The following is a 16,397-nucleotide window of genomic DNA, read 5'->3' on the forward strand; positions in this document are numbered from 1 at the left end:
AAAATATTTCTTCTCTAGAAAAGTGGCCTAAATTGGGTCAATAGTAGCTACAGTGCATTTAACACTTTATGAACGAGACTTTAATATCTGTGGGATTTTAGGATGACATTAAATATCAGATAAACTTTGATCAAGTTGTGTTTGCACAAGCACTTTTGAAAGTTTGATTTTAATATGAAGGGGTGATCAACTTCACAACCCAGCCTAAGTTTGTCAAGGTTTTGTAGTTCTTATTATCGAGGAAGAACACCCACATAGTTAAATCACTGCAGCTTTCACATTTACTGGTGAAGCTATCATTCTGTAAGATGCTGCATGCTGTCTCTTTGGTGTGACAGGGATTGTGTTCATTATAAGACAGCAGGTTCCAGGTCCAGACTTTTGATGGGCCTTTCTTGCCCTGAGCTGTAAGAGCAGAACCTGAAAATAAAAAAAGCAACAAAAAAACATTGATCTCTTCCCTTGAGTATCAAGTTCCACCCACAGTATATCAGGCCATCAGGTGGTGAGCGTCTAACCAACGAAAAATCAAACAAACATGGAAAATGTTTTATGCTTCCCTCACCGGTGACATTTATTCAGTCTACCAAATAAATGCGGTCTCAATAAATGTCACGGAAATGAAATAAGTGGTTTCTTCATTTTTTTTTAATCAATGCATTATAACCATACCATCTATCCTGACACCAGCAGAAAACAGACTACCTCAGAGGAACGATTCTGTTCAGTGCAGGCGAATATAGAGTGCAACTTCTCTGTTGAGACTGTATTATTTACTGTAATATTACGAACTGTAGTTTTAGCATTGCAGAAACCTAATGATGTTTTCTGCTTTGTTTCATCGCTCTGCAGCCTTGCATGTGTTTATTTGTGTATGCCAAGTGCAAGTGCATGTACAGTGTTTTATCAAGGGACTAGAATATTATATTTGTCCGTGCCTATGTGGGTATTATTGAATTGGCTATTAAAGAGAGAGCAAGGGAAAGAGAAAAAAAATGGATGAGAGTATTTACAGTTGAAACAGTGTGGTGAATAGCCATCCTTATATAATGCACACTAATTAGACAATTCATCACAAGTTAAATACAGCAGAACTTTAACAGTGTTCAGAGAGAGAGAGAGAGTTAGAGAGAGAGTTTGACGTTAGTTTGTGTTGCACATGTGAAAACTCATTTCATCATGAAAGAGTTAATCACTGTATTACTTCAGTGACGGGTTCACACGCATTCAATCAAACATGCACCAGTGAACACACACAGGCATTCAAGAGCAAAATAGGCTTAACCAAATGACTTTAATAAAGGCTGCTGCTAAGGAGATTTTTCAGGGGACTGCCAATTAGCGATATGTTTCTGCTCCTACAAAATTTTGATAACGACTAGTTGTATATGTGTTTTTAAAACAGCGGGAGACAAGGACCAGACTTTCAGACAAGGCCAAAGAACATGTCCATTCAGATAGGAGAATAAAAAAATAATACTATTATATTATTATTATTAATAATATTATTAAATTATTAATTTATAATAATAAACGTTTTGAAATGTGTGAAAGGCTACGTGTGTCTATGTGTGAAAGCCGTAAACAATTTCCGTTAAACCTGACAAGGAAAATCACATGTTCACTTGTGCAGATAGTAGGGTTGGGTACTGTTCACATTTGAACTGCTATGGCTACTGGTGCGGGTGCTTGTACTTTGAATTTGGTACTGGTGTACCCAAAAATATCTTTTTCTTCTGTACTTTACTTTCTCTGTAGTAAAAATGTCATTTTTGAATAAGCTGCAGATGTGATGTAGTAAACTATAAAGCAATTTCGCTCTGCTGCGCTTTTCTAATCAGAGATAGAGCTAATCTTCTGTCTGTCTGCTTGTGTTCATCTGTTTGTGTGTGTGTGTACGTGTGTCTGCCAGCAATAATACTAGCTTATTACTAAAATAATAGATAAAAAAGAAAATAGATCAGATGCCTAAACTGCAGTGCAGATCGGTGCTAAAGCGACAGTTTTGCGTAGTTGGAAGGCTGATGGAGCTGTAGAAGGAGCTGCTGACAGAGCCATCATGGAAATCGGTGACCAGCTTCGTAGTTTCGGGGCGCTTGCGCCTCCTAGCTGAAGATGAAACCAGCAGCGATGGGAAACTATAGCTAGTGGCGAAGCTTTGTGGCTCCTCACTCAGATGCACTTTCAAGAATCGACATTTAGCACTGATGGATTAATGTGAATCGATAATAGTATCGACGTAATTCAGTCGGTACTCTGAAAAGTACCATATATGGTACCCAACTCAAGGAGACACACATGTGCTGTCATTCTTTTAATATTTGATAATTATATGTTAGAAAAGTCAAGGGTGCATTTTTATATTCGAACACGGCCATACTCAGCAAGATGATGTATCAGAAAAATACATAAATTTTGTATTTGTATTTAAAAATGAGAAAGAGTACTCTTTGCCTTTCCCCAAACTTTGCCTCCTTTTCTTTTTCAGTATTCCCTTTTAGTTTTTTTTAGTCTTATGCAACTTTGACAGACCAAAGCTATGCTAATATATGGCCATAATTAGCACAGAGAGAACTGTGTTGTATCTTTGTGTGTGTGTGTGTCTGCGGGTATGTGTTAACCAGGCTGACATCCCACTTAGCTTGTTTAAAATCCAAACTGCTATTTTCAGGCTGCTCAGGGTTTTCCTATTTACAGCACACAAGCCCACACTCACAAACACATATACTTGCACACACACGCACTCACACACTACACACGCACACAATGAAAAAGAGACAGACACACTGGAACAAGGAGGAGAGAGTGTGAAAGAGTGACAGAGTGAGGGAGAGAGCGAAATTGGAGACCAAGAGAGAGATGATTTCATTTTGCCCACTGAGCCCTTAAATAATTTAACGAGGGAGAGATCTGTCAGAGTAGTGCTGTGTTTGTGTGTTGAATATTTATAATGCATATAAAACTGTTATGGCCCAGCTGTTGGCAGTCATACGTCTCAGGTCTGGGCTTTTTTTTTTTTTAATTTATAGGAGCATTAGAATCCAAAATTTAGAAACAGATACAGCTGCTTCTAATGGTCATCACTAGTATAGTTAACTAGTAACATGGCCATGGTTTGGAGGTTGTATTTATAAAAGATGGTAAATATTCTTAGTGATTTTAGTGACAAGCCATTAGCCTGGACCCAGTCTCATGAATAGCTCATTTTCAACTGTTTAGTGATGTGACTCTTTGATTTGTCGGTCTTTGAAGCTGTTTTCCTGAATTCCTCTTTGCGTGGACCAGAGATATTTTAATCCTGGGCTCATATTTATCAAACAACTCCAAATCACTCCTAGGACTTGAGCTGAAAGTTTGAGCGGAACTAAAAATACTCCAAACTCGGGAGCAAAACATGTAGGGTGGTGAAGTTTTTTACACCACTTTGAGCAAAGGTTACGCGTTCTCCTTTGAGAGTGAATTACATCAACATTTTACAACACTTTCATACCCTTGAATGAAATAATTAATGATGTCATTTTTTTCTCTTAATGCTTAAACTCCATATTTAACCCATTAAGAACACGCAGACAATTTTAAAATAATGTAATGAAGAAAAATGAAACAAAAAATACCTTTGGTTGTGGATATGTCACTTACTGATAGATAAGAGGCTGAAACAATTTTTTTTTTGCCAAAACTTCCTGTCAGCTGCCTCCTTAGTAAAACACACTGCCAGCATAATGAGTCACACAATTCAGATGGTAATAATTGGCTCCAAAGCTGTCCACACCAGACAGAATTTAAATGAGCATCAGTTATGAAAGAGGGAGACTCATCCATCCCCGAATGCGATCTTTTTATATAGCTCCATGTAAAGTCTAATTTGTCCTCTAAGCCTGCTTTCTAAAACAACCCCCGCAAGTCAATTAAGCAAAAAATCTGCCCTAAAACAGACTTGACAGGGATTTCCTCTTTGAGTTGAGTCAGTATTTGTACACATCATCGACTCCGTGCTCAGACCTTACCAGCACACAAACCCCAAAGTTACTGTATTGACTACAAACCTACTTCAGAAGTGTCCACAGAGAATGTGTTTTAGCTTTGACATTGAAAAGCACTTTTCTTCTCTGCCAGTTTTGCACTCTTACTCGGGTAATGTCGCTTTTTCCATAAATGAATACTTAGAGAATTGCCAGTGGAGCAGCTTCAGTGCTTGTGTCTTAATATCAGCCTTAGCGCTGCCTGTCTTTGTGAGACATTTGCTCTCATTGCTGATGAACTCGGCTGTGAATATTAGAGCAATATGATGGTAAATTAAGTTTTGGAGTGCATTTTGTTGTGTTTGTCATATTTATAAAAGCTGTCGTGTCCTGGGATAGGATTTGACAGTTGATGTTACAAGGCTATCACTGTCACTGACTACATTTGGTAGTATATGGATCCAAACAGGCTTTATTCACACAATATCATTGTACTAAATGTTGATCCCAGGGATTCAAATCCTAGAAATTAACATAATAAATGAATTTAATCAGGGTTAGGGTTGAGGAATTAGGGTTAAGGAATGAACTTGGAAGTTTGACTTCTCTTTTTGTCATTTTGGAACAAACCAACAAATGACCTGTTTTGTTATTTAGGTATAGCGACCTTTTTGGTTTGGCTGTTTTCAAACATTGTGACATTATTAAAGATGGATTTTGACGTATTACATTATAGGTAAAGCACACTTTTTTTTCTGTTTTTATTTCCTGACTTCACTGCTTCCTTTTCTATTTGCGTAGAACAGAGTTCACAGGAGAAATTACTGGAAATATCCAGCAGAATTAACCTTTTTAGTTGCTCCAATTTGTGTTATTTTTCCTATTAATGAGACCCTGAGAGCAGCGTTCTTATGGTTGATTGATCTTGCCTATTCGATCTTGTAGAATTTTGAATTGTGAGGTTAATGACACAATTAAATCTATTCATAGTATTTTGACTCGTATGTGTTTTTTCGTCAATGGAATATAATAATAACAATTATTATTATTGTTATTATTATTAATACTAGTAATAGTAGTAGTCATAGTTGAAGAAGCAGTGTAATAGTGGACTTACCAGTTTAAGTAGAATAAGTATTTGCCTTTTCTGTTGTTGTTTATGCTGTTCATGACCCATAATCCCTTCAAGTCTTTCGTGTTATTATCAGTACTGATGTGCTGTCCATTGCATTACTGCCGTTCCCATAATCGCATTAAACAACACCCCTCAGGTATTTCTGCTAATGTAAATTAAATTTCATCAGAAGCGTGCTGATACAGAAAAGGCCAGTCATCACTGCGATAGGACGGACTAGCATCCCTGGTGTCCAACAATAACGAATCATGTGTTTTGGAAAAAGATATGTGTTAATGAGCAAAGTCGATGCGGAATGAAGCCAGACAGAGCTGTGTAATATTTCTTTGTCTAGTATCACCATTTGCCAGATGGCGAGAGCACCTGCATGCACACCTACACACAGATGCACACACATGAACAGCAATCAATGCAGGCACACTCATCAAAACACACATACACACAGTCTCTTTTTTTTTATCATTATGTGATTACCCTGTGCTGACTGTACATTCTTTGCATATATTCTTAACACTAAAGTTAACACTAACTAAATGCATAATTTAGAATCAGCTTATTTTTTAAAGGACAATACCTGCTCCGTTCCAACTTGGATCTTATTTTTGTATTTGGAAGAAACTGTAAAATGTCTAGCCAAATTGTTTAGCATGTAACAGCCTGTAACTCGTTCAGACTTCCCTCTTGTTTGACCTGTCATACTTGCTGTAGTTTTGCATGCATAATTTGCAACATTATGGGTACAAGTACATGTTTTATCTCCAAAACAGTGGTAAATGTGGCTAACCTGTTGTTTACAACCCGTTTGTATATGGTGAGGTTCTTGCCCTGTCTGGCTTTGTTTTAGCTATGCTGTTGTTTTCACAGGTCTCAGCAAGGACTTCAGTGATTATATAGTTTTATTATTGCCCATAGATCCAATGAGCAAACATATGCAATCCCAGTTTTATTGAATAGGAATTAACCTTAGAAGTACTGCCTGCAATATTTAGAGCATTAAGTAGCAGAAACCACCATGTGCTCAGTAAGGATGTAGTGGAGTAATGGCGTCCTGAGCAGAGAATTAAATCGTGCTACCTCTTTTACCCCTTTTACACCAACACGGAACCAGTTCCATTCTGTTTACACACCTAGTTTTGAACTTTTCAGAGCATTTCAACCAATAATTTTTGGTTCAATACCAGAAAAGTTGGTTTTTTAGCTGGCACAAAAATTAGCAGGATTTTCTTGACCTGAGGTGCAAACTTTAACAACATCAGTGGGCATTTCATATTCCACAAACTGGAAAGAGAAGACGGTGAAGGCAACAATATAAAGTGTTAGATTTTCATTTTTGCAGGAAAACAATGTAATGCACAATTTTGCCTCTACTCTTAACCATTGTGTGTTGTGTAACACCTTCAGTTAATGACTCTTCCTTTATTACAATGGCTCTGTTTAATACTGGTGAAAACACTGATTGGTTTGCGAGATAGCATCAGGGTTAAAATAATCCTGTTTCTAAGAAATTTATCAACATAATGGGGAAAATGTACAGGAAAAATTATTTATAATCATTATAATACATATTTATATATATTTAGGATCATTTTCTTGTTTGATTTAATTTTTGTTTTCTTTCCTCTTTTGCTTAATTTCAGGTAATTTTCGTGTAACTTACCAATTTCTTTCTATTTTTCAGGCCATGTGTTGTATGTCATTGCTTTCTCTCTATGTTTTTGGGAGAGATCAGACTCATTTTCTTAGGTTGCAAAGGGTTTGCACTAACCCATGGCGGGTAACCCTAAACTACTGTTCAGTCTCGGACCTACAATGCCCACATTGTTTGGCAGGAAAAAAAACCCATTAACATGATCAGCCCACTGTGGTAATCTGTTCTCCTTTCTTTTCTTTGTATTTTTCTTGTTCTCTCTTTTTTGCACACTAATGTAGAGGGAGTGGATCAGGTGTCTCTCCCCTCGGCTATTACCTCATGTGTCTTTCATCAACAGTCTCCTCTGTCTTTTTCCCTCTACTCTCCTTTTCTTGTCCTCCAGTTCTTGCCCCTCCTGACTTGTGGTTGACTTTTCACACTCATTAAAGTGACAGACAAGACAAGCAGAGGGGCGAGGGAGCGGGACAGAAAAGACTCAGCTAAATTTGAACCGTACCTTGGCTACGTGAACCACAGCTGTACGTTTAGAAAAGTTGACCGAGGGTGATTGCTACTGTGTGTGGGGGAATTTTTAATATGCATGGCAGTGAGGGAGGAGACGAGAGTGACCTTTTTTACCAGCTCCCATTCACACTCCCCCTTTCCACTCATCTCATCTCAGTTGTTTTCATTCCTCTTCACTGATTGAGGAAGGGGAGAGAAAGAATGAAAGAGCGAGGGAGAGTTACTTCTCAGCTAGAAGGTCATAGCTCTATTTGATAGCCTTTTGTCTCCCATCCAAAAACAGCACTGTTAATAGCTGCCCATAGGCCACTTTATAATGATTGGGCCTTATCTCTAGACACACACAGACAATCACGCACAGACAGCACACAGTGTCTTTATGGTGGCAAGTGGAGAAATTTAGCTTAAACGGTGAAGGAACTATACGGCCATGACTGCCATTTATCCAGTTTAAAGCTCTGATGCATGGGCCCCTGCTATGTTATCCAGCTATTAGCATCCCCACATTTACTGCCTGTGTCTTTTAAAATGTGCTGTGTTTTATTGCCATTGAAAAACAACTCCAAACATTATCCAATAAAATCTGTTGATCACATTATATAAGGTTAATGCTTTCAGGAGAAAACGTAAACAGACGTAAGAATGACAAAGAGCACTTTATACAGCTGGATTCTGACTGTCTAGGGGTCTTGGTTTCCTCAACAATTTGAGCACATTCCCTGTATTTCTGCCTGCAATTTCATTCTACTCTGATGCAGAAGGTCACATCATGAAAATTGCTCCGTAACAATTTAAGTGCTACCAAATTAACTTAAAAATGCTTTTATTTTGCTATGTTATTGTTATTCTGTGCAGTTTGGTTATGTTTTTATTTTAGAGAAATTTGGCTCTACTCTCGGATTATGTGATGCTCTGCGGATCCCTTTTGGGGATTTTCCTTTCTCTGCTCCTCAGGGAGGTCAGATAACACCCCTGTGTTGGGCCTCTGGAGCTGTTAGGGTTGCAGTGGTATACCCATTTCCAGGCATACTGTGGTATGAAAAATGACAGTTTTCATACAGTGATTATCTTTACGTACACAGTTTGCATGTTCAATACGTGCAAGTATACAATATATTCTACTTAAAGTGCTGTATGTCACTCTAGAGGAATATAATGATTGTTAAGTCTCATTCCCATGTTGTCAAAAACACTTTGGGAGTGTGGTAAGGATGCACTGATTTATCGGCCACACATCAGTATTGGCTAATATTCACCTTGTTGACTGCCATTGGCCTATCAGCAAATAGCATGACATTTACCAATGGCTGTGGCTGATGTTTTTTGATCAGTTTTGCACAGGTTAAAAAGCAGGGTTACCATGGTTGGGTTTCCCGAGACCTTCCCGGGATGCCTGTTGGGACACTATTAATGCATAAGGGGAAGAGCTCTTTTATTTTCCTGATAATGCAACAAATCTTTGTTGAAATTGGCTGTAGCAAAGTTAAAGTTAGCTGTTAGCAGCTGATGGCCTGAATTGACTGCTGACTAAGGTTGCATTGAGCTGCATTATGATGCGTTCAAGCTCACTTTGGTATAAGTATAAGCAATGCGCAAAGGTAGATTATAACAGTCTCATGGTGTCTTATAAACTTGTAAAATGTAGTTTTTGGAGCGAAACTTGAATAAATATCAATATTTGGGGGAGACATTTGTTGATGTTTTTACAGCATATATGATAGATAGTACAAAAGATCATGATATATTATGTATAGTTTTGGGAACGAGACTATACAATCAACTATCTATCTATCCAGAGTTCAATATTCAGTCAATATAGCACCTTTAATACTGTGTATGATAAACATCGGTCGCTGATTGTATAAATTCTGTCTCATTTCCTCCACTTCTTGTCTGGTTTAGATTTCAGTTGCAGCTGTGTGTCGGCAGTGCCAGAAAGCCAGAGCTGAAGGTGAACAGAGCAGAAACATTGTTTTTGTGGCTGTGCAGCTGTCTAATTAGCATTAATTATCTAATGAAATAAATGCTTAGGTGACAGTCAAGTAAATACTGCTAGGTGAGAAGCCTTAGGAGGCAACTGGTCACTTCTCTGCAGGTGTTGATGAAAGAAAGCAGTGCAGGTATGTGAGAGGGCAGGGACCGTGTGTGGGAGGAGTCAGGACCTCATTTATAATGCCTAGGTTGGGGGTAGGGGGTGGATGTAGTTCTGCAGTTGCCATAGAGACCTTTGGGGCTGACTGTGGGTGCAGCTTTCAGTCTCCTATTCATTCCTAAGAAGGAGGCGGTGACACACACACACACGAAACACATGCACAACGTAGTGGAATCCTACACCTTTTGCATTTTGATAGAAACACACAGACAAAGCGCAAGAAGCAGCCGCTGAAACTCCCTACTCATCAGTTTCGGATATTGGACCGTGGCCCATGCACATACAAGGTAAAATAAACTGCTCCGCACAAAGCAAATATTGGTTAGCAATAAGGTTACAACTTATGGAATCAGCAGAACAGCAGGGTTTTCATAAAACACGAATGGAACGATCAAGATAGCTGACATGTCAAATCCTACCCTTTGATTTGAATGCTGATGAGATAAAATTAAGTTTACAAAGGTGATCCAGCATCAGTAGTGTTGCAGTGTTCTTGGTGTAATTCATGCAGGTAACATTTTAAAGCCTGGTAGAGAAGATAAATTGCCTCCAGCAGAGAGACAGCTTGGTCGTCTTCCTTAAATGTATAAAAAGGAAAAGAAAATGACTGCTCATCTCGAAATGTACTTCTCTAAGTGCATAATCTTGCAGATGTTGTCCAAGTACGAAAGCTTTTAGCAGCGATGTGACACAGGCAGTTATATTTGTATGCTTTAATATTTCCCATATTTCACACCTCTATTCGTGTTATAGTTCGTCGTGGCATGCCAAGTTTAATTCCTTGTATGCTTCTCTTTTTTTCATTCTGGTTACATCTAATTATGTCAACACCTTTAAACAGGAACTTACTCTGTTGTGCACAGCTTATTCACAATGTTGTTAGAATATTTATTTACGTCGCCAGAACATAATAATTTATTTTCCATCTGTCGGTAGATGTTAAGTTTGTGTCAGGTTGAATTTACTGCGCTTTATGGTTTTCTGACTTTGGCGAGTAAGTAAGCTTTTACCGAGTCAAATGTTATTGAGCTGGCAGATGTGTGCTGTGTTAAAAACCTAATTCAACAAAAAAGTCCTCCTCAAAAACTTAACAGAGGCTTTCTGATGTTAAGTTGGTAATCAATTTTTTATTTATTTATTTTTTTTAAAGATTTTAAGATTTCCTAAGTGTAGCAATTATGACAGTGTCAACATTTTAACAAGTGTGGCTGACTGTTCTGGCACTGTGCTACAGCAGCTGTTTTAATCTGCTCACAACACAGTGGTGTACCTTACCACACAATACAAAGAGAGGTGTAGATCTCCAAGTCACAAATCATTTTTTTTATGATGAAAAAAGCTCTCCAGAGGATCTTTTAGCATCCATAATTCTAGATAAAAAACACAAACTGCAGCGCAGAGCTTCCAAACCTCTGCGAGAAGTGTCTACTGTTCCAACGTTAGTTATGATGGCTTCAAATGTGCTCTTTGCTGTCTTGTAGTTTCAGCTCATCAAAATGCACAGCTGCATGTAATTGGACAAGTCGGTTAAACTCACTCATGTGATAGAAATACTGGTAATATCACTTAGCAAATTCATGAATGTGCTCTTGAAAGTGTAGCAGTTCATCCCCACAGACATAATTTATTATAACATATCAGCACCAGCTTCGTAGGCAAAGGGCTGAAATAAATAAAATGTGTGACAAATACCCCAACACAGAGCTGCCCTAACAGGTTTCCCATTTGTTTTTTGCATCCAAGCATTCCCATGTTACCTGAGAAGGCGTTTAAGATACTTTACAGTCGAGGCATTATATATCATCAATTAGCATAATGCTACTTTAGGTGCAGGGATTTGCATTTTTACACCTTGAGGATTTAAAACAGTTGCAGCAGTGGCAAACAAGGTGACAAAGCAGTCTGCTGTGGGGAGCAGAGCAGGGCTTTGAAGCGAGGCACCTTGCTGTAAAACAAAGCTGTAATTTAGAATTACGGGTCCGCGGGGTTTAATAGACCCTGCTCAAATTCCGAGCGTCACCTCGCTTTGCGAATCATAGGGGTGGCTGAACCTGCTACTTTGTTGCTCGCATGTATGAAGTCTATCTTGTCGCAAGGTAGGGTGAGGGGAATCTGAAGACGAGCTGCTGACAGGAGGGAGAGCTGTGAATGGAGGGAAAGCAAGGAGAGGTAGAGTGAATGGAGAGATTAAGAGACGAGTGGGAAGAAAGTGGGATTGCACTTCGCTTGTGGGTTGATGGCACAGGTTTTACTTTTTAACAGTTTTTGTGTGAACTTGCATCATATGAGGAGTGCGCTGACTCATTTTCATATACCATACAGCATGACTCACAGATAAAGGAATTTCCTACTGTGAGACAACGAGCTACTACTGCTAGTACTACATATGTATGTGTCGGGGGCTTGCTTTTGGCACTTAAAGTGAGTGTGTGTGTGTGTGTGTGTGGGTGTGGGGGGGGGCGAGGGAGAATGCATGGACATAAACGGGTGTATGAGAGGAAAACGGGGAATGAGGGACAGAAAGTGTGCATATTTATGTGGTTGCTGTAAGCGCGTGTGAAAAAAGGGGTGAGGGAGAGGGAGATGAATTGCATTGTGCTCTGTAGTGTTGAGGAGGAGAGGGGATTGAGGTTGGAGACTCGAGATAGCGACTGGGGATCAACTCATTCAGAGCTTCAAATGGCTTTGAGAAAACCAATCAAACCAGCATACACTCCCTCCATGTCTCGCTCGCACAGCCCCCGCTCTCTGGGTCTCATTCACTCACACACTCGGTCGTACGTACACAACATCTTCAGTGGGGTGGAGTTCACTGCGCTATTGATCTGCCTGCATGTGGCTGTGATTAACTTGAATGCAACACACACACACACACACACACACACACACACACACACACTGATTAACTTGAATGCAACACACACACACACACACACACACACACACACACATTCATACCTACAGACAGTGATTGCTGGTTTTGAAATCTCATCTATCTGGCTCATAGCTAGATGACTGATATAGAACTGTCAGTAAGCCACTTAAACAGCTAATGCTTCAACACACACACACACACACACACACACACACACACACACACACACATTCACACTCGATTGGCTTAAAGGTGGCACATTCAGGGGTAATTTATCAACAATGTGTTGGCCGTGGATGTGACCTGACAGGAACATGCAACTCGCCTGACTGTAGTCACAGTCACCGGCCGAAGCACCAAGTTAAAGGAATACTTCACCTCCCAAATCATCATTTGCGTATCAATCACTCCCCCGTGTTACGTTAAAATTCATGAAGAAAACGTTGTTTTTCTTGCACGCCTCAGTGGTGAACAAAGAATCTAAAACTAGAGAAAGTTCTGGATGAATTGAAGTCCGGGGTCTGCGTATATCAAAACAGTCATTTACAAACCAACTCAACCCAACTCGTGCAGTACAGCTCAGCTCTCATTTATCCAGTCGTATGCTCAGTTACTTCCCAGACAGACAGCCCTTTCCTTTTTTTTAAGATTATAGATTAGATTATAGATTATAGTGTGAAAGGGGGAAAGAGAATGCGAGAGGATGATATGCAGCAAAGGGCCGAGGATGGAGTTGAAGCCATGGCTGCTGCAGCAAGGACACAGACTTTGTACATGGGGCAGCCACTCTACCAGGTGAGCTTGTGGCACCCCGAGACAGCCCTTTCCAACAGGGAATTGTACGAAAAGTTAAACTTATTCATGCTTAAGCCAGATTGCATTAACAAAAAATGTAATTTTACCTCGCTGAACGCAGGAGCTGCTGGTCTGTCATTCAGTCACTCAGATAGTTTGTGTTATTGTGTGACTTTGGTGTTTTAATTAGTTTTGGATTCTCAAAAGTCACACAGTAACAACAAACAGACTGATCAAAGCAGTAGTAGATCAACAGCTCCTATATTCAGCAATGTTAAATCATTGTTTTTTGTCATTGGAGTCTGGCTCGAGAAAAGATAAGTTTAACTTTTAGCTCAATTCCCTGTCTTTACTAAAGATACGACTGAATAAATGAGATGTTGATTACGCTGCACAGGTTATGTGAGAGTTTGTAAATGGGTGTTTTGATTGAGTTTTGCTTTTTGTTAAACATGGACCCCTTTTTCCTCATTTCATCAAATACTTTCTCTGTTTTTTGGATTCATTTTTCACTGGATACATGTGAGAAAAACAACATTCTCTTCACAAATTCAGATTAGTTGCTGAGACACAATTGTACTTTTGGGGGGTATGGTAAGTATTCCTTTAAGAAAACAACAACAACACAAGGGACTGCAATGGGGTATCTAAAATCCAATTTGAATAAGATGTCCTTATGTGAATATCACATGCTTTTAAACCCTGTGTAGCAGTTTTTAATAGCATGACTCTGGATTTTACAACTCTGAGAAGTTATCCTGGCAGTAGACATTAAATCCTCAATGCCAACAACTGTGATTGTTGTGTGTTGCAATGATCTGAAGTATGTTTGTAGGCTATTATTAGTTTGTATTGTTTTCCCCCTCATGTCAACAGTAGTCCACTTTACAGTTAAGACCAATGCAGTATTGTTACATCACTTGCCAAAAATGTCAATGCATGAAAACATGTCTTCGACTGAAATTAGAGGATCCAGCCAGTAAATGTGTCATTGTCTTGTCAGCGTAGGTCTTTTGTTACCAGCTACCCAGTTGAAACAAAAAAATACACTTTTGTTTTAAATTTGAATTTACTTTTCTGTCACTTTTCAAATGTGAACAATTCTTTGTTAAACCAGACAGGAAAACAACTCATCTGGGAATAACAAACACATTTCATGAAGGAATTCCACAAATATCCTCGTTAGACAGATTTACAATTTGTAACCCAGTTTCGGGTAGAGGAGTACTTCAGCTACTCCGGTTGACAACCCCTCCCGCACCACACGACGGATAGGATTAAAAGGCTTTTTTTTTGCTCACACATTTAGAACACTTTGAACCAGTCACTCTGCCTCACGCCTTTTCTCACCTGTCAATCAAATTCATGTTAATGATCGCACTTCATTTTTAACTGTCGCATAGCTGTCTTCCAGCCCTAAGCTGTTTCCATGACCTGCGGCTGACAATGCTTCGCTTCTCCCACGACAAGTAGGCTGCAGTCCCAAAGCAACTTATTATTCACACCGAAATACTATTCCGATGCTATCAGGTAGCTTTAAAAGGTTACCTATCATACATTGAAGAACCATATCTATGTTTTAATAGCTATAACACCCCACCCTTGTCACACTAATGACCAATCAGATCAGACAGAAATAAAAGTTTTTGTATCTCTGAAGTAAAGACACTTTCATACTAAGGAGCATCCCAGCACAGCTCTCTCTCTTACTTTATCTCTGTGTAACATGTGCTTTTCTATCTCTGCAGGAGCTCCAGTTTGAACGCCTGACCAGGGAACTTGAGGCTGAGCGTCAGATTGTCGCCACCCAGCTGGAGAGATGCAAGCTGGGATCAGAGGCAGGCAGCATGAGCAGCATTAGGTAACATGCAAACCCTGTTTTTCTGTCTGTGTGTTGGGGTGTATTAGGCAACATACACTGTCCCTATCCTTTGTGTGTGGTGGTTGACTTATAATGCGTGTGTCTTTAAGCACTGAGAGGTAAAAGATACATTGTGTGTGTATGTGTGTATGTGGGCTCATATTAGAAATGCAGAAATGTGTACATGTAGGTGTGCATCTTAGGTTTATATGTATGTGAGTCTGCCCCCCCCACCACCACCACCAGCACACAAGTGTATGTGCAAACCTGGAGCATGATGGAATGCTTCCTGTGTCCTTCATGACACTAACGCTGACTGCACCATTATATGCCCTCACCAAACACACACACACACACACACACACACACACACACGCACACGCACGCACACACACACACCCTGAGTGTTTTCTCCTCAGATCTTTGGAGTGATGCTACTGGAAAAGAACAGTGTTCCCCCTGCTGTGAGGTGCATTTTTCAGCTGGATGGATTAGGACAACACTGAGGTTGCAGGCAAAATCACACACACACGGAAAACTACATTCATACACAAGTACACACACGGCGATGGTGTTACATGGGGTAAAATAACACTTTGCGTATAGTAGGCTGAGAGTAAAGCTCACCACAGGCTCAGACACACGACATAACGATGTGAGAATATGATAACGCTCTTCACAAACACATGCCGCACTGACACATCATGATGGCTGCTGAGGGCTTGATACAACATCAACATAAGCTTTGGCAACATTTCTGATGGTGCGACATGACACACCTTCTCCCACACATATGCAGGCTCATGAAAAGTCCTCTTAGAGTATTTTGCTTTGCAACAGAGACTGCGGTCAAGTGTTGCACTTCCTGCAACGCCTTTCATCATTTTAAAGTATCAATTAGCATATTAGCCACAGCCCGGAAACCCTTCAAAATACTTAATTATGTTCCCTGTTTATAAATCTGACCTTTCTGTTGCCAAAATAATTTTCAGATGAGAGAAAGAGAGCTCTCAGCAGAAAGAGGGAGTAAAGATGAAGGAAGGGTGGATGGAGGAGAGGAGATGTATGCTACTAGCATGCTAATTTTGGATTTTATGCTAACAGCTCAAACCTTGAGTTTAATATCTGCCCCTCTTCCTCGCTAAATCACTGTCCCCTCACATTCTCCTTCATACCGGCTTTGCCTCCTTGTAAATAAAAATCCTGAGGAAAAGTAAAGTTTGGCAGAAAGTTTTTAGGGGGTTGTGTGTGTGTGTGTGTGTATGCTGAGGTTTGTGCGTGTGTGTGTGCATGTGTAGGTTTTGTGTTTGCATGAATTTCGCTGTGATGTCAAAGAGTCAGGTTCATAGAAATTCAGCATCCCTCTGACTCCCTCAGGCAGCTTATTGCATAAGTACACAACCCTGAGGGGGGGCAGGGAAAGGGAGCACATGGGGGGAAAAAAAAGACACTTTTGAACTTT

The 16,397-nt window shown here is 39.8% G+C and overlaps 1 protein-coding gene across 5 annotated transcripts in view; it reads left to right on the forward strand.

Moving 5' to 3' along the window:
• The window catches only part of ctnnd2a (catenin (cadherin-associated protein), delta 2a), a 318,237-nt gene that overhangs the window by 85,334 nt on the left and 216,506 nt on the right, over nt 1-16,397 (forward strand). For all 5 annotated transcript variants that reach the window (XM_088071967.1, XM_088071968.1, XM_088071966.1 and 2 more), the window contains exon 3: nt 14,823-14,935. In XM_088071967.1, the coding sequence (XP_087928093.1) occupies nt 14,823-14,935 (113 nt within the window). The remainder of the gene's footprint in view (nt 1-14,822; nt 14,936-16,397) is intronic.

This window comes from Plectropomus leopardus, chromosome 21, assembly GCF_026936395.1.
Source record: "Plectropomus leopardus strain MGB_pleo_1.0 chromosome 21, ASM2693639v1, whole genome shotgun sequence".
NCBI classification, from domain to species: domain Eukaryota; kingdom Metazoa; phylum Chordata; class Actinopteri; order Perciformes; family Serranidae; genus Plectropomus; species Plectropomus leopardus.